This window comes from Oncorhynchus mykiss, chromosome 2 (assembly GCF_013265735.2).
Source record: "Oncorhynchus mykiss isolate Arlee chromosome 2, USDA_OmykA_1.1, whole genome shotgun sequence".
Lineage (NCBI taxonomy): Eukaryota > Metazoa > Chordata > Actinopteri > Salmoniformes > Salmonidae > Oncorhynchus > Oncorhynchus mykiss.
In genome coordinates, this window is record NC_048566.1 from 36,420,082 (window position 1) to 36,446,837 (window position 26,756).

General features: G+C 46.8%; 1 protein-coding gene across 2 annotated transcripts in view; it reads left to right on the plus strand.

The window, feature by feature from the left end:
* The first annotated feature begins 669 nt into the window (after positions 1-669).
* LOC110488866 (mannosyl-oligosaccharide 1,2-alpha-mannosidase IA) overlaps positions 670-26,756 on the plus strand; it is a 235,310-nt gene continuing 209,223 nt past the window's right edge. Inside the window, exon 1 of one of the 2 annotated variants that reach the window (XM_036947400.1) lies at positions 670-2,463. In XM_036947400.1, coding sequence (XP_036803295.1) covers positions 1,894-2,463 — 570 coding nt within the window. In that variant the 5' untranslated portion in view covers positions 670-1,893. The remainder of the gene's footprint in view (positions 2,464-26,756) is intronic. The other variant, XM_036947408.1, reaches the window with a different exon arrangement.

Here is a 26,756-nt window from a genome sequence, read left to right on the forward strand (position 1 = left end):
AGCCCAATGTCACTGAAGCAGATGTACCCAAGATTCCACAAACTAAGCATTATTAGGCCCAGAGAAAGAGAGAGACTATAATACCTATTTTTGTTCACCATGCATTAAAGTTGTCCTGTAAACTCTCTGATGGTGCCCACCACACCCTCCCCACCTACCATTCGGTTTGATAGTGCTGTGCATAGCTCTTTAGTTAATGGCTACCACCATGTTAATTGGGACCATTTATCTTATGTTGTCCCCGGACAACAGTATGTCTGCAATTTATCATCTGCCCTCCTCTCTCTTCTTATATGCAGAGGTAGAACTTTCTAAACTTTTGGCATGTGATCAGCATACTGTTCTACGCAACGGACGCGTACGATTCTTCATCCCATGTTGAATCTGATCAATGTTATTGCCTTTCATATTAGATGTTGTCTTATGTCTAGAGACATACACATCATTTTGGAAGTCTATTCATCATGAAGACTATTTTGGCTACTTTGAGTTATTAATGTATGACCGGTGCCATGGATTTTGTTTTTGCCGATGGCAAAAAATAGTTTAATATCTAAAATTTTATCGATATATATGCCCCACCCAGTCGGTAGGCTAAAATGAGATTATCCAATGCTGGGAATAGGACCCACAGCCACTTTGGTTCATAATTGACCGCCCAGAGAGCCCGATAAACCCCCCGCTGCTGTTCCTCCATTCGACTGTGGGTTCGTATGCCTTTGCCATGTTTTGACAAGCCGCTGTGGGTATCCATCAAGAGAGCCCGACCAACCCACTCGGTTTAGCGACAGTATTCGTTTCACTCTAGCCTATATTTTATATCATATTTCTACCTCTCTGCGCTGATGGCGAGCAAGCGGGCGAATACGGTACAGCAAGGGTGCGCACGGGAAGACAAATCATAGAAGGCGAGTGGAAGACACGATGTGTTGATGGGATTGAACTGCAAGCTGCACTATATCTCTTGGATGGTGTTTTTTTTTTGTTGCCTCCATTCTACGGATTTTTTTGGAAGCTAAAACAAATTCTTGCGTGTATGCGACACGGTCTTCGTTCACCTTCGCTGTGTGGGTTGTGTGCTGCGTATTCAGATATGATGAGAGACTGAAGAACGTGCAGATTTCTAACTGACGGTGGCGGCATGAATAAATATACACGTTCATACAGCAGCAGCATCCGCCTACCTTACAGGATACAAAACCAGACGCTTGTGCTTGTGATTCTTCGGTTTTACAGATCATTCTGTGACCTGCAACGGGGACCGCTATGAACGGACCTGCTGATAAAGACGCTCCACGCATGCTTTTACCATCCGGTGATGTATTTGCCAATGATTGTCGCGCCTTGGAATAATGAAGATAAGATCAACTTTACTTTGGCTTTGTGATGGGTGCATTTTATGATCAATAGGCTACGTAAAGTAACGCAACATCTGTGTCATTTTAGTGTAGATTCCGGCATTTTTCGTTAATTCACATCCATAGATTTAGTGCGGATTACGCAAACACAGTGGCATTTATTAGAAACCTGTCGTTTTCTTTGTGAATGTGAGATATTGAAAAACATCAAACGCATGTGCTATGACTGTCATAACCAATACATGCTAATGTGATGTGCACATTATTGGTCTCATTGCCAAACGCGATTGCTACATTTGAAAGGTAACCTTTACCTATGCAGGTCCAATCGATTGCACGATAAGGAGAGTCGTGGCAATCAGTTTGTCACAAGGGTGTGTTTTTCAACCCCTCATATCAACTTTTACACATGCAACAAGGACACATAGGGGAGCTTTCCAGCGGAGAGGGTGTGAAAGTGGAGTGTTGTACAACCACTGTAACCTATAGCCTACTGCTGAATAAATTAAGGCAATCATAAAGAAAAACAATTTCAATGGTTTTCCGAAAGTTGCCCGGTGTGTCAGCATCGGGCATGGGTCTTCGCCTATCCCAGAAATTCGTGTTTCTACTTTTTCTCTCGGGCTTGGTAACTCTGTGTTTCGGGGCCTTATTCTTCCTACCTGACTCTGTCCGTTTGAAACGTATTTTTCTCTCAAAGACGGAGAGCCAACCAGTAACGGTAGGGTCTGAGAATGATGTGAGGGAGCATCTTAAGAAGGGCGCAAAGGACCCAGAACATCTCCGGGGCATCACCTCGGCCAAAGGGGAGACGAGCACAAAACTCAAAGCCTTGAGCCGCAAGCCCTCTGTCACCAATGAGGCTAAAACTGATAAGAAAGACGCTGGCGGGGAAGCGTTGGAGGACATGATGCTGTCGAGGTCTAAAACGGAGTCCGCTTCTAAGGATGAGAAAGTGACCTCGTCTTCTAACCAGGGTGCCAACACGGATACTTCTTTCGATTACAACAAGTTTAAAAAATGTCTGCTAAAGCCGCCCTTGGGGATCGAACATGGCAAGCCGAGCGACCCTCAGACCCTTCAGCGTCGGGAGAAAGTCAAGGAGGTAAGATGATAAGCAGTCACAGTGTAATACAGTTATCTACACAACAGCTGGGGGATCCCAGTCCTAAACTGTCAAGGCATTGCAGACCAATTGTCACAATAAGAAATGCCACTGCAATGTAATATACAAGTCATCAACATGTGCATAATTAAGCATTAAGCTTCCTATGAAAAGAGGGTTTTTGATGTGGCCACTGGCCAGAAGGGGGGTTCACCTCCCAATAATATGGAAAAGATGGTCCAAACATGCTCTCTGTGATCTCTGATAATGTTTTAGGCTAGACATCTTACAGTCACACAAATTGTCAGTGACTATGCAAAATGATATGCATAATGGTTAGTGCATAACACAATGGTTGTAGATATCAAATCAAATTGATTTATATAGCCCTTCGTACATCAGCTGATATCTCAAAGTGCTGTACAGAAACCCAGCCTAAAACCCCAAACGGCAAGCAATGCAGGTGTAGAAGCAATGCATATGAGGCATTGAGGATAATGAAGATGATTTTATGGGCAAACACACACACAGCACTGTCTGCACACACACTGCTATTATGTTTGCATAACCAACTTGCTCTGGGCAGACTGCTACAGGACTATCTCCAGGGGTATGGCATCAGCCTGCTGTTGTTCAGCTCTGGGAAGTCCAGTAATACCTGAGAGGGAGAGCGTATGTCTGTACTGTGTCACACATCCTCACTGACTCAGGGCAGAGGAGACAGGGGAGAGAGAAGAGGAGACAGGGGAGAGAGCAGGGGAGGCAGGGGATACAGAAGAGGAGACAGGGGAGAGAGAAGAGGAGGCAGGGGAGAGAGAAGAGGAGGCAGGGGAGAGGGCAGGGGAGACAGAAGAGGAGACAGGGGAGAGAGCAGGGGAGGCAGGGGAGAGAGAAGAGGAGACAGGGGAGAGAGCAGGGGAGGCAGGGGAGAGAGAAGAGGAGACAGGGGAGAGAGCAGGGGAGGCAGGGGAGAGAGAAGAGGGGGCAGGGGAGAGAGAAGAGGAGGCAGGGGAGAGAGAAGAGGAGGCAGGGGAGACAGAAGAGGAGACAGGGGAGAGAGAAGAGGAGGCAGGGGAGAGAGAAGAGGAGGCAGGGGAGAGGGCAGGGGAGACAGAAGAGGAGACAGGGGAGAGAGCAGGGGAGGCAGGGGAGAGAGAAGAGGAGACAGGGGAGAGAGCAGGGGAGGCAGGGGAGAGAGAAGAGGAGACAGGGGAGAGAGCAGGGGAGGCAGGGGAGAGAGAAGAGGGGGCAGGGGAGAGAGAAGAGGAGGCAGGGGAGAGAGAAGAGGAGGCAGGGGAGACAGAAGAGGAGACAGGGGAGAGAGCAGGGGAGGCAGGGGAGAGAGAAGAGGAGACAGGGGAGAGAGCAGGGGAGGCAGGGGAGAGAGAAGAGGGGGCAGGGGAGAGAGAAGAGGACGCAGGGGAGAGAGAAGAGGAGGCAGGGGAGAGAGAAGAGGAGGCAGGGGAGAGAGAAGAGGAGGCAGGGGAGAGAGAAGAGGAGACAGGGGAGAGAGAAGAGGAGACAGGAGAGAGAGAAGAGGAGGCAGGGGAGAGAGAAGAGGAGACAGGGGAGAGAGAAGAGGAGGCAGGGGGAGAGAGAAGAGGAGACAGGGGAGAGAGAGCAGAGGAGGCAGGGGAGAGAGAAGAGGAGACCGGGGAGAGAGAGCAGAGGAGGCAGGGGAGAGAGAAGAGGAGACAGGGGAGAGAGCACGGGAGGCAGGGGAGAGAGAAGAGGAGGCAGGGGAGAGAGAAGAGGAGAGAGCAGGGGAGGCAGGGGAGAGAGAAGAGGAGGCAGGGGAGAGAGAAGAGGAGAGAGCAGGGGAGGCAGGGGAGAGAGAAGAGGAGGCAGGGGAGAAAGAAGAGGAGACAGGGGAGAGAGAAGAGGAGGCAGGGGAGAGAGAAGAGGAGGCAGGGGAGAGAGAAGAGGAGGCAGGGGAGAGAGAAGAGGAGACAGGGGAGAGAGAAAAGGAGGCAGGGGAGAGAGAAGAGGAGAGAGAAGGGGAGGCAGGGGAGAGAGAAGAGGAGGCAGGGGAGAGAGAAGAGGATACAGGAGAGAGAGAAGAGGAGGCAGGGGAGAGAGAAGAGGAGACAGGGGAGAGAGAAGAGGAGACAGGGGGAGAGAGAAGAGGAGACAGGGGAGAGAGAGCAGAGGAGGCAGGGGAGAGAGAAGAGGAGACCGGGGAGAGAGAGCAGAGGAGGCAGGGGAGAGAGAAGAGGAGACAGGGGAGAGAGCACGGGAGGCAGGGGAGAGAGAAGAGGAGGCAGGGGAGAGAGAAGAGGAGAGAGCAGGGGAGGCAGGGGAGAGAGAAGAGGAGGCAGGGGAGAGAGAAGAGGAGAGAGCAGGGGAGGCAGGGGAGAGAGAAGAGGAGGCAGGGGAGAAAGAAGAGGAGACAGGGGAGAGAGAAGAGGAGGCAGGGGAGAGAGAAGAGGAGGCAGGGGAGAGAGAAGAGGAGGCAGGGGAGAGAGAAGAGGAGACAGGGGAGAGAGAAAAGGAGGCAGGGGAGAGAGAAGAGGAGAGAGAAGGGGAGGCAGGGGAGAGAGAAGAGGAGGCAGGGGAGAGAGAAGAGGAGGCAGGGGAGAGAGAAGAGGAGGCAGGGGAGAGAGAAGAGGAGACATGGGAGAGAGAAGAGGAAACAGGGGAGAGAGACGGAGGCAGGGGAGAGAGAAGAGGAGACAGGAGAGAGAGCAGAGGAGGCAGGGGAGAGAGGAGAGGAGACAGGAGAGAGAGCAGAGGAGGCAGGGGAGAGAGAAGAGGAGGCAGGGGAGAGAGAAGAGGAGGCAGGGGAGAGAGAAGAGGAGGCAGGGGAGAGAGAAGAGGAGACAGGGGAGAGAGAAGAGGAGACAGGAGAGAGAGAAGAGGAGGCAGGGGAGAGAGAAGAGGAGACAGGGGAGAGAGAAGAGGAGGCAGGGGGAGAGAGCAGAGGAGGCAGGGGAGAGAGAGCAGAGGAGGCAGGGGAGAGAGAAGAGGAGACAGTGGAGAGAGAGAAGAGGAGACAGGGGAGAGAGAGCAGAGGAGGCAGGGGAGAGAGAAGAGGAGGCAGGGGAGAGAGAAGAGGAGGCAGGGGAGAGAGAAGAGGAGACAGGGGAGAGAGCAGAGGAGGCAGGGGAGAGAGAAGAGGAGGCAGGGGAGAGAGAAGTGGAGACAGGGGAGAGAGAGCAGAGGAGGCAGGGGAGAGAGAAGGAGACGGGAGAGAGAAGAGGAGACAGGGGAGAGAGAGAAGAGGAGACAGGGGAGAGAGAGCAGAGGAGGCAGGGGAGAGAGAAGAGGAGACCGGGGAGAGAGAGCAGAGGAGGCAGGGGAGAGAGAAGAGGAGACAGGGGAGAGAGCACGGGAGGCAGGGGAGAGAGAAGAGGAGGCAGGGGAGAGAGGAGAGAGCAGGGGAGGCAGGGGAGAGAGAAGAGGAGGCAGGGGAGAGAGAAGAGGAGAGAGCAGGGGAGGCAGGGGAGAGAGAAGAGGAGGCAGGGGAGAGAGAAGAGGAGACAGGGGAGAGAGAAGAGGAGGCAGGGGAGAGAGAAGAGGAGGCAGGGGAGAGAGAAGAGGAGGCAGGGGAGAGAGAAGAGGAGACAGGGGAGAGAGAAAAGGAGGCAGGGGAGAGAGAAGAGGAGAGAGAAGGGGAGGCAGGGGAGAGAGAAGAGGAGGCAGGGGAGAGAGAAGAGGAGGCAGGGGAGAGAGAAGAGGAGGCAGGGGAGAGAGAAGAGGAGACAGGGGAGAGAGAAGAGGAGGCAGGGGAGAGAGAAGAGGAGACAGGGGAGAGAGCAGAGGAGGAAGGGGAGAGAGAAGAGGAGGCAGGGGAGAGAGAAGTGGAGACAGGGGAGAGAGAGCAGAGGAGGCAGGGGAGAGAGAAGGAGACGGGAGAGAGAAGAGGAGACAGGGGAGAGAGAGAAGAGGAGACAGGGGAGAGAGAGCAGAGGAGGCAGGGGAGAGAGAAGAGGAGACCGGGGAGAGAGAGCAGAGGAGGCATGGGAGAGAGAAGAGGAGACAGGGGAGAGAGCAGGGGAGGCAGGGGAGAGAGAAGAGGAGGCAGGGGAGAGAGAAGAGGAGAGAGCAGGGGAGGCAGGGGAGAGAGAAGAGGAGGCAGGGGAGAGAGAAGAGGAGAGAGCAGGGGAGGCAGGGGAGAGCGAAGAGGAGGCAGGGGAGAGAGAAGAGGAGACAGGGGAGAGAGAAGAGGAGGCAGGGGAGAGAGAAGGTGAGGCAGGGGAGAGAGAAGAGGAGACAGGGGAGAGAGAAGAGGAGGCAGGGGAGAGAGAAGAGGAGAGAGCAGGGGAGGCAGGGGAGAGAGAAGAGGAGGCAGGGGAGAGAGAAGAGGAGGCAGGGGAGAGAGAAGAGGAGGCAAGGGAGAGAGAAGAGGAGACAGGTGAGAGAGATGGGAGAGAGAAGAGGAGACAGGAGAGAGAAGAGGAGGCAGGGGAGAGAGGAGAGGAGACAGGAGAGAGAGCAGAGGAGGCAGGGGAGAGAGAAGAGGAGACAGGGGAGAGAGAGCAGAGGAGGCAGGGGAGAGAGAGCAGAGGAGGCAGGGGAGAGAGAAGAGGAGACAGGGGAGAGAGAGCAGAGGAGGCAGGGGAGAGAGAAGAGGAGACAGGGGAGAGAGAGCAGAGGAGGCAGGGGATAGAGAGCAGAGGAGGCAGGGGATAGAGAAGAGGAGACAGGGGAGAGAGCAGGGGAGGCAGGGGAGAGGGAAGAGGAGGCAGGGGAGAGAGAAGAGGAGGCAGGGGAGAGAGAAGAGGAGAGAGCAGGGGAGAGAGAAGAGGAGAGAGCAGGGGAGAGAGAAGAGGAGAGAGCAGGGGAGAGAGCAGAGGAGGCAGGGGAGAGAGAAGAGGAGGCATGGGAGAGAGCAGAGGAGGCAGGGGAGAGAGCAGAGGAGGCAGGGGAGAGAGAAGAAGAGACGGGAGAGAGCAGAGGAGACAGGGGAGAGAGAAGAGGAGACAGGGGAGAGAGAAGAGGAGGCAGGGGAGAGAGCAGAGGAGGCAGGGGAGAGAGAAGAGGAGGCAGGGGAGAGAGCAGAGGAGGCAGGGGAGAGAGCAGAGGAGGCAGGGGAGAGAGCAGAGGAGACAGGGGAGAGAGAGCAGAGAAGGCAGGGGAGAGAGCAGAGGAGGCAGGGGAGATAGCAGAGGAGGCAGGGGAGAGAGAGCAGAGGAGGCAGGGGAGAGAGAGCAGAGGAGGCAGGGGAGAGAGCAGAGGAGGCAGGGGAGAGAGCAGAGGAGGCAGGGGATAGTGTTGGGACAAACAGGAAGTGGATGACTTTGGTACATTTCATGTGACGGATGTGGCATGTTGTCATTTGGTCATGTGGTTAAGTGATAACCAACAGTCCCACACCATGGTCACTAACCTGTTTGTCCTAGTATTGAATCAGCGGGAAAGTCCTGACTTATTTCTACAGCTTTGATAGCACTCTTAGAAAGTGAATGTCAATGTGACATTTTACAATTATATTTAGCTGAGATAGGCAAGGTTTCTGCCTGGAGGTCATTGAGTATAGGCCCACTGACCTGGAAGGAAGGGATTTCCACTGCATCCTCCCAAACATTTGTGTCCACTCTAGTCTAGTGTATGTTTCAGTTGCACTGCCTTGAATGAAGCACTGAATGAAACATTCCCCCCCCCCAAACCCCCCCCCCCCCCCCACAGTGCTGTAGAAAAGCATAGAGGTTAACAACTATCTGACTGGCTCTAGTGCCAGGCTATCTACAGTATAGTGTTGTGCATGGGTCCCCAATTACATTCAGCTGTGGGCCGATTTTTCCTTGAGCTGATGGTCGTTGGGCTGGAACATAGTTATAAATCATTTGTACAGTGCAAATTGACTCCAAGAATCCCAAACGGACATAGTATTTGACAAAAACAGAATCCTTTCAAACCTTGATTACGTTGGGATACGATCACATATGCCTCTCTATTTATGCGGGGGGAATACTTGGGAACAGATTTCCTAAATGAAAATCACTTTGAGCTGATTTTGTGGTGATTTTACAGTCTTTTATGTCTAACAGCGTGCCTCCTATTGGGGAACCCTGGAGTGGTATCTGTTCTTGCTGTTTCCCATTGTCACATGAGATTCCACAGTTTCAGCCCATTTTGGCAGAGTTCCAGAACCATCGTCTCTATTCCTGGTCCCTCGCATTCACAATGCCAATCCCACGGCCGTATCCCAAATGGCACCCTGTTCCCTACATAGTGCACTACTTTTGGCCAGAGACCTATGGGTCCTGGTCAAAAGTAGCGCACCATGTAGGGAATAGGGTGCCATTTCAGATGCTGGCCGTGCCTGTGGTTTGTCGGGGGTACATAGTCATAGAGATGTAAGATAAACACAAAAACAACATGCATCCAAACCTTTAATATTCCGGGCATTTATGAAGTATGATGAAGAATGAGCTGTAGCAAATTGTCCCCACGGGCTATATTGAGTTGCTGCCTGACTGTGCTGTGGCGGACATTGCAACAGCAGGGCTACAAACACTAGATATTAGAGGGGAAAATAACTTGCTACGGCAGCGAGAGGGTTGCCTTGTGATCTTATGATCAACCCAAACCAACGGTTTGCCCGCTCAGCTCATTTCGTGCCAAATGTGAATGGGCTTCAGGTTCTCAACAAAATGCAGAGGCGGTAAGTACCCCCCCCCCCCCCCCCCCCCCCCGTGTGTGCCAACCACCAAGACAGGATGGCACAGGAGACAATGGCAGGTAAATGTTCGAGGGCTCTTCCCTGGCCAGAACTGACATGATGCCTCTAAACAAAGCCAATTGTTCAGGTGTGTGTGCGTGCGGGCATGTTTGTGTTTGGACAGACAGCCCAGCAAGCCAATCGTCCTTTGCTAGTCCTCATCAGGTGGAAATGGCCTCCATTTGGACATTTCTCCCTCTGTATCCTTCTAACTATCTGATATTCTGCCTCATTGGGATCCTGCATGGTTTTGGTGCTGCCTCGTTGGCTCTTGAAGAGCTGATATCAGGGAGGGGGCTATTGGCAGATTACCCCAAGTCTGTTCTAGTCATTGCTGAATCAACAGGAAGTTGACCTCTTCTCTTTTAAAATGTTCACATCTTCCTTACTTTACCTTCAGACAAGGTCATTAGCCAGTGTAGAAAAGCAGAGTGTAGTTACGGTGCAGGGGGCTGCTGCGGAGGCACGTCAGAACAAACACAATCGTCAGAGCAAACAGAACGTCTGACATGAATCGAGGAATACACACACACACACACACATTTACGCACATGTACACACACCTCTTTATCTGTCTTATCTTACTGTCTGCACAGTAAACACACACCAAACATGAAGCAGCTCTTTTTAAAAGTGTCTCCCTCCCAAAGATTTGCTCTCTTCTCTCTATGTATTTTTCTAGAGCTGGATGTGTCGGCACAGGCAAATACAGGCAGTGAATGTGCTGAATGTACGACTGCAACGTGAGGACACAATGAATATGTGTGTGTGTGTGTGTGATATTTGTATGGGGACACCGTAACACAGTGAAGGGGATCAGCGTCACTGCTTGCTGTTCAGAGTACTGCAGCGGAGGGACAGACACATTGCAGGCTTTCTGTGGCAGAGAGCCTCCCTATGTTGCGATAAGGCTACAGTCCCCCAGGGTTCTGTGTGTGTGTGTGTGTGCGTGCGTGCCCATACTCGTGCATGTGGGTGCGTATCTCGGCTTGTGTTTTGACCATGTTGCTTGTCATTTGAATAAGATGTTGGGTAATTGTGTTCTGAAGGGTTGCCACAACTGTCATAACAAACTGAACATCCAAACACCAGTCCAGCATATAAGCATCATCTGCTTTGTCAGACTTGTCTGAGGACGACAGATCATTTAAGGCCAAATCAGTTGTCCTTTTCCCGAATGAAAACTCACTCTGAGCGAGTACTTTTGAGGTTACTCTTGACGTATTCCCACAACCAGCGGAACATCATGGTGAACAACAAGCAAATTGTACCTCATAAAACGTATTGTTTTGTCGTCTCTCACTTCCACCACTGTAGAGTTAATCAGTCTCCCACCCCCTCACAACCCCCCAAAGAAACACCACCAGCCACCTTCTGAAGATATGTTGACTGTCTATCTTGTGAAAACCCTTATGAGTTGTGAAAAAGAAATGGGTGACTGGTTGAATTAGAAGCTCCTGTTAAAAATAGGCGCTGTGTTCTGCTGCTGTCCTCCAACCGGCTGTGGGCGGTGACCTCCCTCAACCTCCTGTTCCTGTCTCCAGCTAAGGGCCAGGTGCACGAGGGGACTTCACCCTGGGCTGGGAAATTGCCGCTTACCGAGCGGGGCCATGCCCCTGGAATATTTTCAAAATCCATCCTTCGTTGTTACCTTCCTTGTTTCCTTCTTGGTTTCCTGTCTTGTTTCCTTGAGGTAAGCACAGGTCTATAATTGATTGGATAGGTATAGCCTAATAAGCAACATTACCATCCTATATTGCTTTCACCAATCCAACCAATTAGATTTGAGATGACTTCAAGGAAGGTTGGAAAGGAAGGATGTTTTTTTTTCCCCTCCCTCCCTGCGGGTCTCTGTGGGGGTGGAGGAGCGGGAAATGTTTGTGTTTCGTCACTGGCTCGGTGGAAGAAGTGCAAATGTCAGACGCTGGGGTTGGTTATGTGAGCCCGTTGTTTTCTCTGGCCCGCGCATGTGGAGGAGTTTGCAGCTGAGCCCGTTGTGTATTGGAATATTGCGCAAGTCAATAGCAGCTGAGCGTGATATTACAGACACGTCAATGCAATACCTACTCTGCTTGTGTCGGCCTGTGCACAGACAAAGAAACATTTCTGTGACTGAAGCAGAGTACAGTCACGGTGGTTTGAGTAGATGTAAGTCGAACAATGTCAGGTGATGCCCATCCCCACAGGAAAGAGCCCGGGGGGAAGAAATGAGTGAAGCGAGAGAACAGGAGAGAGGAAAGGAAGGATGGCATTGGAGAGGAGCTGTTAGCTTGCATCCTTTTTGCAATGAAGGCAGTTTTTCCCCCGCTCCCTTTGTACAGAGGGCACTAGCTCCAGGGCAAGTCTCTGTAGGGGCATGCTTTTCAAGAGGTATGTGAGTGTGTTTCCCTCTTAAATAGAGTCACAAGGCCTAGATTACCTTGCCTTTGTGTGTGTGTGTGTGCGCGAGTGTGTGCGCGCGCGCCTGTGTGTGTGTGTGTGTGTTGAGAGCCAGGAAGGGAGCTTCCTCTCTGGAAGGAAAATATTATGTTACAGCACATCTTGAATGCCTTAGTCTCGTAAAGCCGATCCTAGGCAACAGTGACTAGGGTCTGGTTTCAATGATGGACTGTGTTTGCATAGAGCAGGTATTCCCAAACTGGGGTACGCGTGCCGTCGGGGGTACGCGTGCCGTCGGGGGTACGCCAAATAAAAATGTGATTCACATTTGAAAAAGATGGCTAAATAAAGAGCAAAATGATTGTTATTATATTGTTATTTGTGCCCTGGTCCTATAAGAGCTCTTTGTCACTTCCCACGAGCCGGGTTGTGACAAAAACAGTCATTCTTATGTTTAATAAATGTATCGTATAGTGTGTGTGTGGCAAACAAAAAAACTAACATTTGAGAGTGCGCTGACCCTGGTGCTAGAGGGGGTTCGCAGCTTGAGGTTGAATGTTTGAAGGGGAACTATAACAAGTTTGGGAACCACTGGAGGAACTACATCACTGCCTAGGTTACTACTTTATCTGCTTGAATGAAATAGTACATCGTAGCTAGCATGATGGAGACCATTGAGGTACATTTTTTTGGATTGCGTTTCGGAAATGTGGCTAGTTTGCATCAACTACCTTCACTAAAACCACTGCAAAGGTTTTGACTGCAAAGAATGATTTTGAATCGCGACGTTCTGGCATGTCTGCCTTGTGATTCGTTGGGAGAGTTGTCTGTCTGAAGAGGACCCACCTCGGAACAATTCCCCCCCTATTGAAGTTGCAAAAAGAGTCTGCAATTGAAACCAGACCCTAGTCACTGTTTCCTAGGGTCAGGGTTTCGAGACTAATTCTGCCTGGCCTCTCTACCAGGGAAGGCACTTTGAGGCTATCATCGGTGCCTCACTGTTTAAGGGAGAGAGTAGCCCACTACTTCATAAACACCAAGTGAAGGGAGGACCTATTTATTACGCAACTTATTTTCTCTCAATTCAGGGAGAGGTTTTTTGAGCTCCGAGTGTGTGTGTTGTGGTGGGTGTATTTGTATTAGAGCGTCGTTTAGCTCACATTGGAGTTAAACGGACTGAGAGTCCCGAAGTCACATACAGCTAGAGGTAGAAAAAAGGGATTTGCTGACGTGGCGGACTTAACCATTTGACTTTCTACAGATGTGTTGCCAAATGACACAGGAACACTTTTCTGTAGAACATGCTACATTTCGATCTGCCCTCTCCCGCCCCCTCCTCGTCCGGGAAATCAGTTTGTTTGTTGTACTTTTCACATGCAACCCTACTTGTTTACCGTTGCCTGTGTGCTGGGTCACTTCCCAGTAAAAGCAACCTGGTCTTACAGTTCACTCGCAGTGTTGGCCTTGTTTTTGGGGCCACAGGACCACAGATTTGGGATTTTACGTTTTGGAAATTACGTTGAAGTTGGAGTAAATTATGTTTTTGCGTTTTTGTTTTTTTGTTCTTTAGACTTCCATTTGACTTGTTAGACTATTCCTTATTCCCATAAAAAAAAACATTGTAATCTCTCTCTCTCTCCCTCTCGCCCGCTCTCATATCTGTCTCTCCCAGGCCTATGGCTTCACTCTCTTCCCTCTTCAGGCAGAGACTCGTCCATGTTGCACACTAACGTGGAAAGGACTAATGAGCACATCTCCCTCCCCTCTGTGTCATTAGCTGCACCCTGTCGCTGCTATCGCTGACAGTATTTGCTGCATAGACACCAGAGGGGGCGCGAGAGAGAGAGCAAGTTAGAGAGTTAGAGAGAGAGAGAGTTAGAGAGAGAGAGAGCAAGCGTTAGAGAGTTAGAGAGTGAGAGAGTTAGAGAGAGAGTGAGAGTGTGAGAGAGAGAGAGCGAGAGAGAGAAAGTGAGAGAGAGAGTGAGAGAGTGAGAGAAAGTGAGAGAGAGAGAGAGTGAGAGAGAAAGTGAGAGAGAGAGTGAGAGAGAGAGTGAGAGAGAGTGAGAGAGAGAGAGAGAGAAAGTGAGAGAGAGAGTGAGAGAGAGAGAGTGAGAGAGAGAGAGAGTGAGAGAGAGAAAGTGAGAGAGAGAGAGAGTGAGAGAGAGATCGGAAGGAAGTGAGACAAAGCAATGAGACAGAGCAAAAGGGAGAGGGAGAAAATTAACGTTTCCCTCCCACTGTGTTGTCAAGGACTGGTTACTGTGTGAGAGGAAAGATGGAGACAGACAGAGTCATACAGGACATGGGATTCTGCCTCTGTGTGTGCTCATGCTCGTACAGTTCAACTGTCATGCCACACTGCACATGCTTTCTGACCGCTCAGTTCTCACACAAGCGCCCACATGTATGCGTGAGTGTGTGAGGGCAGGAACAATACCCAGGCCCTGTTTGACCGCAGGTGGAGTTGACATCTCTACTAGGTGCCAAATGAGACTGCTTTTTTTTGTCTTCATCTTTAACATTTAAAAAAAAAAAATGTAGATTTATTTAACTAGGCAAGTCAGTTAAGAACAAATTCTTATTTACAATGACGGCTTACCAAGGAACAGTGGGATAACTGCCATTTTCAGGGGCAGAACGACAGATTTTTACCTTGTCAGCTCGGGGATTCAATCCAGCAACCTTTCCGGTTACTGGCCTAATGCTTTAACCACTGGGCTACCTGCCGCACAGGCTATATTCTCCCTCCTGCCCCTGTAAATGCCAGAAAGGGAAATGAAGAGAGGGAGAGGGAGAGAATGAGTGTTAAGTGGCCCAGTTTTAACCCGCGGCCCCATCCCCAGCTTTTATTCCTGTCTAATTGGTCAGAAACAAGATGTGTGTAAATCTGGCACATCTCCGAACAGCGCAGGTCAAAGAGGAGACACTAGAGAGGGCCAGGCTCACCAGTCCCCATAACTCTCTCTCACTCTCCCTTCCTGCTTGTCCTCTACCTGTGTCTCTCTCTTTCCCTCTCTCCCCTGTCCTCTTACCATGTCTCTCTCGTTCCCTCTCTCCCCTGTCCTCTTACCATGTATCTCTCTTTCCCTCTCTCCCCTGTCCTCTTACCATGTCTCTCTCTTTCCCTCTCTCCCCTGTCCTCTTACCATCTCTCTCTTTCCCTCTCTCCCCTGTCCTCTTACCATGTCTGTCTTTTTGGGTCTTTTAGCTCTGTCACAGCGACAGTTCTGCTACTACAAGGGACAACAACTAGGCTAAACTTCTGTTCCCTGATATTTTCAACGGGTCTGCCATCTATACCATATGTTATTACTGTAGTAAGTCATATTCTAGAAATCATTCATTCATACAGCTCAAGCATCTTGCCCAAGGACACACAAAGACGCTTTCAGGTCAGCGTAGAAGCTGTATTCCTGTTGAATGAGCCTATTCTCTTAGAAACCAGGTCTGTGAGTGAATCAGGTTATAAGGGCCTCTATGGGGAAATACAGTATGCAGTGCTGTGCGGACAATACTAGCTTCTTATACCTACAGTGTCTTCTGTCTCGATCTCCAATTCTACATTGTGTGACACGGTTCCATTAACGAGGAACAAGGAAATGGATAACGCCAGTCCACCCGAGCGTTTCCGGAGCGATTTTCACCTCGGTCAACATTGGTTGGGAATTAGCCCTTTAATTAACTGGCCACTTAGAAGGCCGTCGTGGCCAGATGAGGTTATATTTGTTAATTATAATCACAATTAAGCTCTTAATCAAACAGAGGTAATGTTACTCTGTTACTCATTAGGGACCATAGCACAGATTCCCATTTCTTCCATTGAGTTTGCATGATTGGCTCGGGAAAGGCAATTTCCAATTCTCTGCCTACTATGTCCATCGAAAAAGAAAACAAACAAGAAATAAACAGCCTCGATAAGCGACTAACAATTGGTTATGTGTGTGTGTTCGAGCCAGATTGCGGATCATTAATTACACTCTAAGTGTATGTGACAAGGGGCTGAACCTCGGTTCTCTAACATCAATGGAAGGGAAGGAGTATGAGAAACTAACATTTTATTAGCTGGGGTTATTCACAGTGAGGTTTGCATCTTTGCTGGTTTTTGGCTCCCGAGTGGCGCAGCGGTCTAAGGCACTGCATCTCAGTGCTAGAGGTGTCACTACAGACACCCTGGTTTGAATCCAGACTTTATCACAACCGGCTGTGATTTGGAGTCCCATAGGGCGGCGCACAATTGGCCCAGCGTTGTCCGGGTTTGGCCGGTGTAAGCCGTCATTGTACATAAGAATTTGTTCTTAACTGACTTGCCGTGTTAAATAAATGTTAAAATAAAAAATATACCACTGCAACTACAACTACAACCCCCCTCGGCAATGGTGGTGTCTTCTCGCTTGTTAATCTTGACTGGAGAGAGAAAATAAGGAGGTCTGCCGTGAACAAATTAGGTGAGAAATGCAGCTGTGAATCCCTTGTAATGAAAAACAAAGTCTTCTGATGCCTTGGAGGCTCAGTGGAGTCAGCGGAGTAGATCAGTGGTGGTGATATCTGGGAGTAACAGAGGTGTAGTAGGACTCTGTGTGTAGCCTGTATGTTCCGTGCTGGAGTTCGTTAACAGTTTCGGAAAGAACCCTAAACCACAAGGCCTCAAGTGTTTATGCAGCAGAATGCGGCAGAAGAGGAAAGGTATGTGGGTAATGAGGAGATTATGAAACTGATAAGAATCGCAGGGAAATGATTAAGCTATAGCGGACAGTTTTGCAAAGAACCACTCTCGACAAACAATTCCACACACTCATTGTCATACCTCTCCAAATCCGTGTTGCTCGATCCACTTCCATACTTCAGCATGATACGTCGTGATGCAAAGGATTATGCAAGGTTTCATGGTGACTGTTGTGTCCTCATGGTTCCATCACCTGTTGCCTGTGTCGTGTCTTTGGCTATGCCGGATTAAGTGATATGACGTGCTATTCTATAAAATCATTTATCCGGAATTTATATTACCTGATTGAGCTAATCATGTAAATGTAATTAACTAGAGAGTCGGGGCACGACAAAATAATATTTATAGAGCTGTTATCTTCCGAATAAACTCTTAAAGACCTAGTAATATTTTACATCAATAGTAGTCAATATTAATCGTCACCTTAATTCAATCTGAATGTTGTAAATTCTTGGTTATCTTCACGAACCCTGGCTAACAAGTTGAATCAGCAATACAAAATTGGGTTTAATTATTTATTTACTAAATACCTAACTAATCACACAGAATTACACATACATATAATTAATCATAACTTGATTACAAATTATGTCATAAAGGAAAACGTCCCTAGCGGGCGGAACAGATATGACAGCTTGTTACACAAAAGAAAAGGGTCTGGGTTTGAGTGAAAGAGCGGGAAGACTGAGTAACAAAGGAAGAAGCTGTGCTATCGTAAATACAGTATCTTATGCATTCTAAATTACCGCCTATTTGAAAAAGGAAAATACAATAAATATTTCCTCTGAGCTGCGCTTCAGTAGGTTGGTGGTAGATGGAAGGCCGTGTTGCCAAACCGAGTCCTTTGTCCTTTGAAGAATGTCTCTGGTGGTCAACTGGATACGTTGTAGTAACGTCGTTGTGTGATAGATGGAATACTCTGTCTGTTCTTTCCTAACCCTCGTTTGCAGCTGCTGTTACTAACTCAACGGCTAGGAGGTATCACTTCTGTAGTGAATAAGAGTTCAAAGTTCATACCATTCGCAACCAAAGCTCACGCTGATGTTGGCTTCGTTCTGTAGTTATTATCTGAAACATTCGGACATCGGACCGTCGTCCTCACATCCTCGGAACAGGAGATTATATTGTTGTCAAGGCTTTATATAGGAAGGGAGAGGAGGGCGTGTTTGAAAAGTTTTATAACCCATGTCCCTTCACAGGGCTCTACCCTATGAAAACCCAAATCTCACATTTTAGAAGCTAAAATCACATTTCATCCCATCACAAATAATTTCATATTCAAACATTTAAATTGAACAACAATTCCATGTGAATCCGATAACTCTGATGTGTAGACTTTCCACTGTAGAGTGTATGTCATCTTATTATTGATGAGAATGTCTCAGATGACAACCGAACTGACATCATATTCATTAAGTACCACTGCATATGTTCAATTGTTCGGATTACCAGAATACAGTTCATTTCCCCCCACCTTCTGATGTTCCCAGAATCTCTATGTTAACCAAGGGGTTTTCAAATTTCACATCAGTAGGGTAGAGAGAGGAAAAAGGGGGGAAGAGGTATTTATGACTGTCATAAACCTACCCCCAGGCCAACGTCATGACACCTGTTTCTGCTGCTGTGTTAAATGCAGAGCTTTGCTGAAAGGCCTTTGCACTGTGGTGTATGTCACTGACAAGACTATCCTAGAGAAACATGACGTTTTAAATTGAATACGTTTCTTAATTGTAAGATTGTTAGTAGGACAATTGATGGCGACAGTCGTCAAACTATTAGCAGTAGTTTAAAGGATAATTCATGCACATTAATGCTATAAACGATTTGTTCTATTTATGGCTTTCGGATCAATTCAGGCAATTTATCGCGAAATAGATTTTTGTCCATATCTCCCAGCTCTAGTATATATGGGGCTGTGTTTTGATCACATGTTCTATGGTGAAACTACTCCTCTTGAAGACAGGAAGAGTGTGCATATTGTGGTTGTGTCTGAAACAGTTAGAACTCACGCCCCTTCCTCTCTTGCAAAACCGCATCCCAACTTTTGAGCTCTCATATTCAGAACAAGACAAAACACCTGATTGAGCCGTGCAAATTATCCAGTTATGAGTTGCTTCTCTCCCCATCATGAAAACTGCAACTATCTTCGGGAGCTCTTTTGTTTGAGTGGAACTCTGCTGACCTACAGTAAATCTCTCCCTGAAGATCTGACTCCAGACCAGACTGGAGGATGGCTCATCCATAGAAATAGAATGACTAGAATAGAGCTGATTCACTGCTAGTCTAATGATGACGGTGCAGATTTAACTTTCAATGTTCTATCACAGACTTCAAAGTCAAAGCTTTTCTCCATCTGTAACTACAACCCAGATTTCACCACCTGTCATTTGCAATGCCAATTGACTGAGTATTGATATGGCATTGTGTCAGTATCTCAGTATCTCGGCCTTCGTACTATTATGGCTAACATTGCCTCTAAGTAGTTTAATGCAGTTTTCCAAATAGTTGGTCATGACACATTGGTGGTTCGATGGTTTGCCAGTCTGTCTTGCGTCACATCTAAAGACTGGGTTGTGGCAGTAGACATAGTTTGGTTTATTTTGTTAGAGCCGAGGAACATCTGAAAAGCTTTAAGTGGGTCACAGTGCCAAAAAGCTTTGCAAACTAATGGTCTGAGATGTTAGGCTTGATGCCAATCCATAGTTACAAGCCTGCAGAGCCACAATGAGAATATTGTAAGTATGAAAACCAATCACCTGCGGACTGTCTTACATTCAAGTCTTACAGTTGAAGTCAGAAGTTTACATACACTTAGGTTGTAGTCATTAAAGCCACACATTTCTTGTTAACAAACTATTGTTTTGGCAAGTCGGTCAGGACATCTACTTTGTGCATGACACAAGTCATTTTTCCAACAATTGTTTACAAACAGATTATTTCACGAATAATTCACTGTATCACAATTCCAGTGGGTCAGAAGTTTACATACACTAAGTTGGCTGTGCCTTTAAACAGCTTGGAAAAATTCCAGAAAATTATGTCATGGCTTTAGAAGCTTCTGATAGGCTAATTGACATAATTTAAGTCAATTGGAGGTGTACCTGTGGATGTATTTCAAGGCCTACCAAACTCAGTGCCTCTTTGCTTGACATCATGGGAAAATCAAAAGAAATCAGCCAAGACCTCAGAAAAATAATTGTAGACCTCCGTAAATCTAGTTCATCCTTGGGAGCAATTTCTAAATGCCTGAAGGTACCATGTTCATCTGTATAAACAATAGTACGTATAAACACCATGGGACCATGTAGCCGTCATACCGCTCAGGAAGGAGACGCGTTCTATCTCCTAGAGATGAACGTACTGTGGTGCGAAAAGTGCAAATCAATCCCAGAACAACAGCAAAGGACAATGTGAAGATGCTGGAAGAAACAGGTACAAAAGTATCTATATCCACAGTAAAACGAGTCCTATATCGACATAATCTTAACGGGCAATCAGCAAGGAAGAAGCCACTACTCCAAAACCACCATAAATAAGCCAGACTACGGTTTGCAACTGCACATGGGGACAAAGATCATACTTTTTGGAGAGATTTTCTCTGGTCTGATGAAACAAAAATAGAACTGCTTGGCCATAATGACCATCGCTACGTTTGGAGGAAAAAGGGGGAGGCTTGCAAGCCAAAGAACACCATCACAACCGTGAAGCACTGGGGTGGCAGCATCATGTTGTGTGGGTGCTTTTCTGCAGACTGTGCACTTCACAAAATAGATGGCATCATGGAGGGGGAAATTATGTGAATATATTGAAGGAACATCTCAAGACATCAGTCTGGAAGTTCAAGCTTGGTTGCAAATGGGTCATCCAAATGGACAGTGACCCCAAGCATACTTCCAAAGTTGTGGCAAAATGGCTGAAGGACAACAAAGTCAAGGTATTGGAGTGGCCATCACAAAGCCCTGACCTTAATCCAATAGAACATTTGTGGGCAGAACTGAAAAAGCTTGTGTGAGTGAGCAAGGAGGCCTACAAACCTGACTCAGTTACACCAGCTCTGTCAGGGGGAATGAGCCAAAATTCACCCAACTTATTGTGGGAAGCTTGTGGAAGGCTACGCGAAACGTTTGACCCAAGTTAAACCATTTAAAGGCAATGCTACCAAATACTAATTGAGTGTATGTAAACTTCTGACCCGCTGGGAATATGACGAAATCAATCAACTTTGAAATAAATAATTCTCTCTACTATTATTCTGACATTTCACGTTCTTAAAATAAAGTGGTGATCCTAACTGACCTAAGACCGGGAATCTTTACTAGGATTAAATGTCAGGAATTGTGAAAAACTGAGTTCAGATGTATTTATCTAAGGTGTTTGTAAACTTCCGACTTCAACTGTATATGATCCTTGGGCCCGTCTAGCTTTGGCAGATGGACATTTTTTAAGTGTAGGCTACAGGCAAATGAGGAGCACAATTGTACTGTAATTCAATAGTGTCTGCTTGTTTTTGGGGAGAAAATAAAGAGAAAAAGAGTGAAACTGTGGCAGGAACATTGACCTTGTTTTCCCCCCAGTAAAACGAGATGGATGGTCGCGATTCATTCGGTGGTGACCATTAGCCAACGAGCCGAGCACAGCACAATCAAGCTTAAAGTGCCAGCTAGGGAGGGAGTAGAGAGAGAGAGAGAAAGAGGGAGAGAGAATGACAGAGAGAGGGAGAGAGAGTAGAGAGCTGGCGCTTGAGAGAGGGGAAAGAGGAAGAGAAGAACAGGGAGTGAGTAAAGAGCGAGACGAGGGAAGAAAGAGAGAGAATATTCACTTGCACACTCTCCCTCTCTCTCTGCAGTGAGTCTGGGAGGCAGGTAATATATCAGAAGGCTTCAATCACACTGATTCTGTCTGTCTCAGTTGGGGTCAGCAGTGGCCCCGGGGAAGTCTGAGGAGTGCTTCCTTCACAGGGGGTCGGCTGAGGCTCTGCTGGCTGTTGACGCAATGAGTTTCCAGGTGCTCGATCCAAAGCATTGGTATTTTCTCCAATGTCACACCAGGTCACTTAGTGGTGATTCTGACATCCATACTGCCCTCGACCCTTCTGACTGTAAATGGTTGAGGAAGATTGCACTGTGTGTGTGTCTGTATAGGAAAGTCTGCCGTGACTGAGCTTGACTTACGGACAGTACTGAAACTGATGCTTTCCAGATACTAGAGGTCGACCGATTAATCGGAATGGCCGATTAATTCGGGCCGATTTCAAGTTTTCATAACAATCGGAAATCGGTATTTTTGGGCGCCGATTTGCTGATTTTTTATTTTTATTTTTTATATATACCTTTATTTAACTAGGCAAGTCAGTTAAGAACACATTCTTATTTTCAATGACGGCCTAGGAACGGTGGGTTAACTGCCTCGTTCAGGGGCAGAACGACAGATTTTTACCTTGTCAGCTCGGGAGATCCAATCTTGCAACCTTACAGTTAACTAGTCCAACGCAATAACGACCTGCCTCTCTCTCGTTGCACTCCACAAGAAGCCTGTTACGCGAATGCAGTAAGCCAAGGTAAGTTGCTAGCTAGCATTAAACTTATCTTATAAAAAACAATCAATCATAATCACTAGTTAACTACACATGGTTGATGATATTACTAGATATTATCTAGCGTGTACTGCGTTGCATATAATCTGACTGAGCATACAAGTATCTAAGTATCTGACTGAGCGGTGGTAGGCAGAAGCAGGCGCGTAAACATTCGTTCAAACAGCACTTTCGTGCGTTTTGCCAGCAGCTCTTCGTTGTGCTTCAAGCATTGCGCTGGTTATGACTTCAAGCCTATCAACTCCCGAGATGAGGCTGGTGTAACCGAAGTGAAATGGCTAGTTAGTTAGCGTGCGCGACTAGCGTTTCAAACCTCACTCGCTCTGAGCCTTCTAGTAGTTGTTCCCTTTACTCTGCATGAGTAACGCTGCTTCGATGGTGGCTGTTGTCGTTGTGTTGCTGGTTCGAGCCCAGTGAGGAGCGAGGAGAGGGACGGAAGCTATACTGTTACACTGGCAATACTAAAGTGCCTATAAGAACATCTAATAGTCAAAGGTTAATGACATACAAATGGTATAGAGGGAAATAGTCCTATAATTCCTATAATAACCTAAAACTTCTTACCTGGGAATATTGAAGACTCATGTTAAAAGGAACCACCAGCTTTCATATGTTCTCATGTTCTGAGCAAGGAACTGAAACGTTAGCTTTCTTACATAGCACATATTGCACTTTTACTTTCTTCTCCAACACTTTGTTTTTGCATTACTTAAACCAAATTGAACATGTTTCATTATTTACTTGAGGCTAAATTGATTTTATTTAACTTAATATAATATATTAAGTTAAAATTCAGTATTGTTGTAATTGTCATTATTACAAATAAAAAAAATAAAAATCGTCTGATTAATCGATACCCGATTTTTTTGGTCCTCCAATAATCTGTATCGGCTTTGAAAAATCATAATCGGTCGACCTCTACCAGATACATAAAGAGAATTGCACGTCTGTGCTGTACATCTTCATAGACTTAACGCATGCTCTCCGATACAGTTGAAATGGCAGGCGGCTCTCACATAAAACATGAGCTGTAATTGATGTCGTTCATATTCCATTAGACCCCAGAATCTCACTGTCAGACTCTCCCTCTGCAGATGCAATTAAATCAGATGAGGATACATTGTCAAAGGCAGCGAAAGGACAATGGAGAATAATGCTAAAACAATCTGTGTTAGATTAGGAAATGGACATTCGAGACACACGGAACGTATCCAGGTGTCAGAAAGGAACAGTAACGTGACAGATATAGATTGAATGTGTATGGCAGTTCCGTTCTTTGTGTCAGTAGAATGGAAACCACAGTGTGTATTTCTTCTAACCCTATGGCCTCTCCAAATCCCAACTAACGCACTTTTCCAATATACTGTCAGTTAATAACAGCAAGGGCTCAGCCCTAAGTTTCTCTCTCCTAAGGGTGTGTGTGTGTGTGTGTGTGTGTGTGTGTGTGTGTGTGTGTGTGTGTGTGTGTGTGTGTGTGTGTGTGTGTGTGTGTGGCCAGCTCCTAATGGGTACACACAGTGCTGTCCGATGCCTATAACTTTCCCTCCACTTCTTTGATTTGCTATTGGTGTTTCTGTGCTCTACTCTGTGTTCCGAACGTGGTCTCAGGGCAATTCATATTATTCTGTAGGTAAATCTGTGTCACTCCATTTAGTATGATATGCTACATTACGTTAGGTTACATTATGAATGGGATAGTGGTTGAACTTTAGAGTAAATATTAGGCTGACATAACTTATCATGCTTCTTGGAGAAATTATAGTACTGCACGTCTTTATCTGAGACGAGGTTGCTAGTTGCGTCGTAACAATAAAAGAGAATTATGGGGAGAATTTACGTTGGCGGTTAGGGGGAACTAACAACAAAAGTTAGGGGAACGAAAATGACAATGGTTAGTTGAATTTACGTAGCAGGTTAGGTGAATTGGGTAAGTTTAGAATAAGGTTTAGGGGAAGGGTGAGCTAAAATGCTACAGTTGTCCCCGATGGGACTCGAACATACAACCTTTGGATTGCTAGACTGTCTTGGATTACGCCCACCAATCCTCCCTTGACCAACCTCCGTACGATAGTTTATGTCTCAAGTAACTATGCCATAAGCAGGTATCATACATCTTGGAATTGCTCAGAAATACATCAAGTATATTGGGTATGGTTCTGAGGCCAGGCTGGTGTTCTAAACTAAACTATGAGAGCATTATACAAAAGTTCCAAAGACACACCAGAGACTGAGCCAGACCAGAGGAAGATCAATGGTCATTTTAATGAAGTTTATCTCTCTCTCTCTCTCTCTCTCTCTCTCTCTCTCTCTCTCTCTCTCTCTCTCTCTCTCTCTCTCAGTGTGTGGGCTCCTGTTTGTGCTTGGGTCTCTGTGTGGGAGTGTTCGTCTATTAACATTTTAAATATTTGAGTAAAAAAGTATGGATTGGGACAGATAGTTGGCGATGGGGGGGGGGGGGGGGGGGGGATTTGTTCTAGAAGGGTGATACTGAGAGAAAACAGAGAGTCCATTTCATTTGAAAGCCTTCTAGTTTCTCCGCTGTCGAAGATTAGTACTATTTATTGTCCCGGCTGGTGGCGTATTGCATGGCTATTTTTCAATAATTATGATTAACATTGTTATCGTGTCACATTCTTGGCCACAGCCGTGCATTTACTGTAATGCGTTGTCTCGTTGAACTGGCCCACTTCCAAAAATAATTCAGTCTAAAAATGGGGTCTGGGATGGGGAAACATATTTGCGCAACGCTTGGTATTTACAGAGGCCTGCGGGTGGGTGGGGTGTATGTGTGTGTTTGTGTGTGGTGCTGCATTATTTTGTAGCTCTGTCTCTCTAATAACCTGAGCACCGTTGGGTTCCAAGTAAACGTCTGGAACCAGAAATAGCATGGTCATCACACACTGCAGGGGTTGTGACTGAAGGCCTTATTTATTTTTTGGAGGGAAAATGCAAACGTTAACAGAGCATTAAACCCTCAACCATGACAAAGAAATGTCTGTCGTTAAGCGGGAGATGTCACGATGGCACGATTATCAGTGTAGTTGTTGTTGCCATGGTGAGGGATGGCTCTGTCATGACTGTGTGAAATGGTGTCTTTAAGGAGTGTCATTATCCGCTAGGCTATCTCATTAGCTTGCTCAATCCCATCAGCCTCTTTGCCTCTACCTGACAGAATGTGCACCGTTTGTAGTTGGCCAATTTTACAGAGATGTCCAACTAAGTGACCCTCTTCTCAGAAACTTCTGTAGGAAATAACTTGCAAAACTTTGAAAAATGTCATCCAACAATGTTTTGCAGGCTTGTACTTGGCTATAGCGTCTATTACCATAGAATAAGAGGATGTATACAGAGAATGCACACTTCATACGGTGTGTGTGTGTGTGTCAAATGTCTACACAGTATGTTCACCCAGAATGTACTGTATGTACAGTCAGGCGGGGTCTCATTCTCTCTGGAGGTTAAGAGATTCATCTTCCTCTCCCTGTACCAGCGGCTCCTCTGACTTCATTTGCTCTGTGAACTCATGAATAGTTCATTGTGAGTAAAGTGGAGAGCTCTGGCTTTAGGCCACGTCTTCCTCTCCTCTCTCTCATCCTTGTGCATCTCTCCCATCCTTGTGCATCTCTCCCATCCTTGTGCATCTCTCCCATCCTTGTGCATCTCTCCCATCCTTGTGCATCTCTCCCATCCTTGTGCATCTCTCCCATCCTTGTGCATCTCTCCCTTTGTCCCTTTACTGCTAAATAGTAATTTCCCCTCCTCTCTCCCTACCTCCCTCCTAGACTCCCTCCCTCTGCTGGGCAGTGGTAGAAAAAGTACCCAACTATCATACTTGAGTAAAAGTAAAGATACCTTATTAATAGAAAATTACTCAAGTAAAAATCCCCCAGTAAAATACTTGAGCAAAAGTATACAAGTATTTGGTTTAAAATATCCTTAAGTATCAAAAGTAAAAGTATAAATTATTTCAAATTCCTTATATTAAGCAAACCAGATGGCACCATTTGTATTTATTTTTATTTACGGAAAGCCCCCAGGCACATTCCAACATTCAGACTCATTTACAAATGAAGCATGTGTGTTTAGTGAGTCCGCCAGATCAGAGGCAATAGTGATGACCAGGGATGTTCGCTCGATACTGTAAGTGCGTGAATTGGACTATTTTCCTGTCCTGCTAAGCATTCAAAATGTAACGAGTACTTTTGGGTGTCAAGTAAAAAGTACAATATTTTCTTAAGGAATGTAGTGAATGTAGTGAAGTAAAAGTAGTCAAAAATATATATTGTGAAGTAAAGTACAGATACCCCCCCAAAACGACTTGAGTAGGACTTTAAAGTATTTTTTACTTAAGTACTTTACACCACTGCCGCTGGGACAGCTTGCTGTTCAGACAACCTGACTGTACTGGATGTACCAGTTCCCCTAGAGCACTGACGTGTCATGAGATTCTCTCTTCTTACACACACACACACACACACACACACACACACACACACACACACACACACACACACACACACACACCTAGAGGGACTCACTGTAATCGTTGCGATAATGCAGTGCACTCTCTCATAAGTGCATCTTTCGACCAAGTCAATTCCCACTGATGATGATGACACAGGCTATGATTATTCTCATGGCCTCTGATGGCATAATGATGGCTGTAGCAGGCTGTTTTGATGTTTCATATCTACAGGAGATGACGGGATAGCCTAGCTTGGTGTACGCCTCAGGGCCCAATCCCTCTGTATTTACCATCCTTGTTTAGATCATCTGTTTGTTTAATAACTCACTTTTTGTCTCTGGAAGGTCTTGTAAAGTTCAAGACCAAGGGCATTTGAGGCCCTGATACTTTTTAAGGGACTTTGCTCTTGAGGAATGTGCCCTTGTCCTAACACAATAGTAGTCTATGGACTTTGCCTTTGGCCTTGATG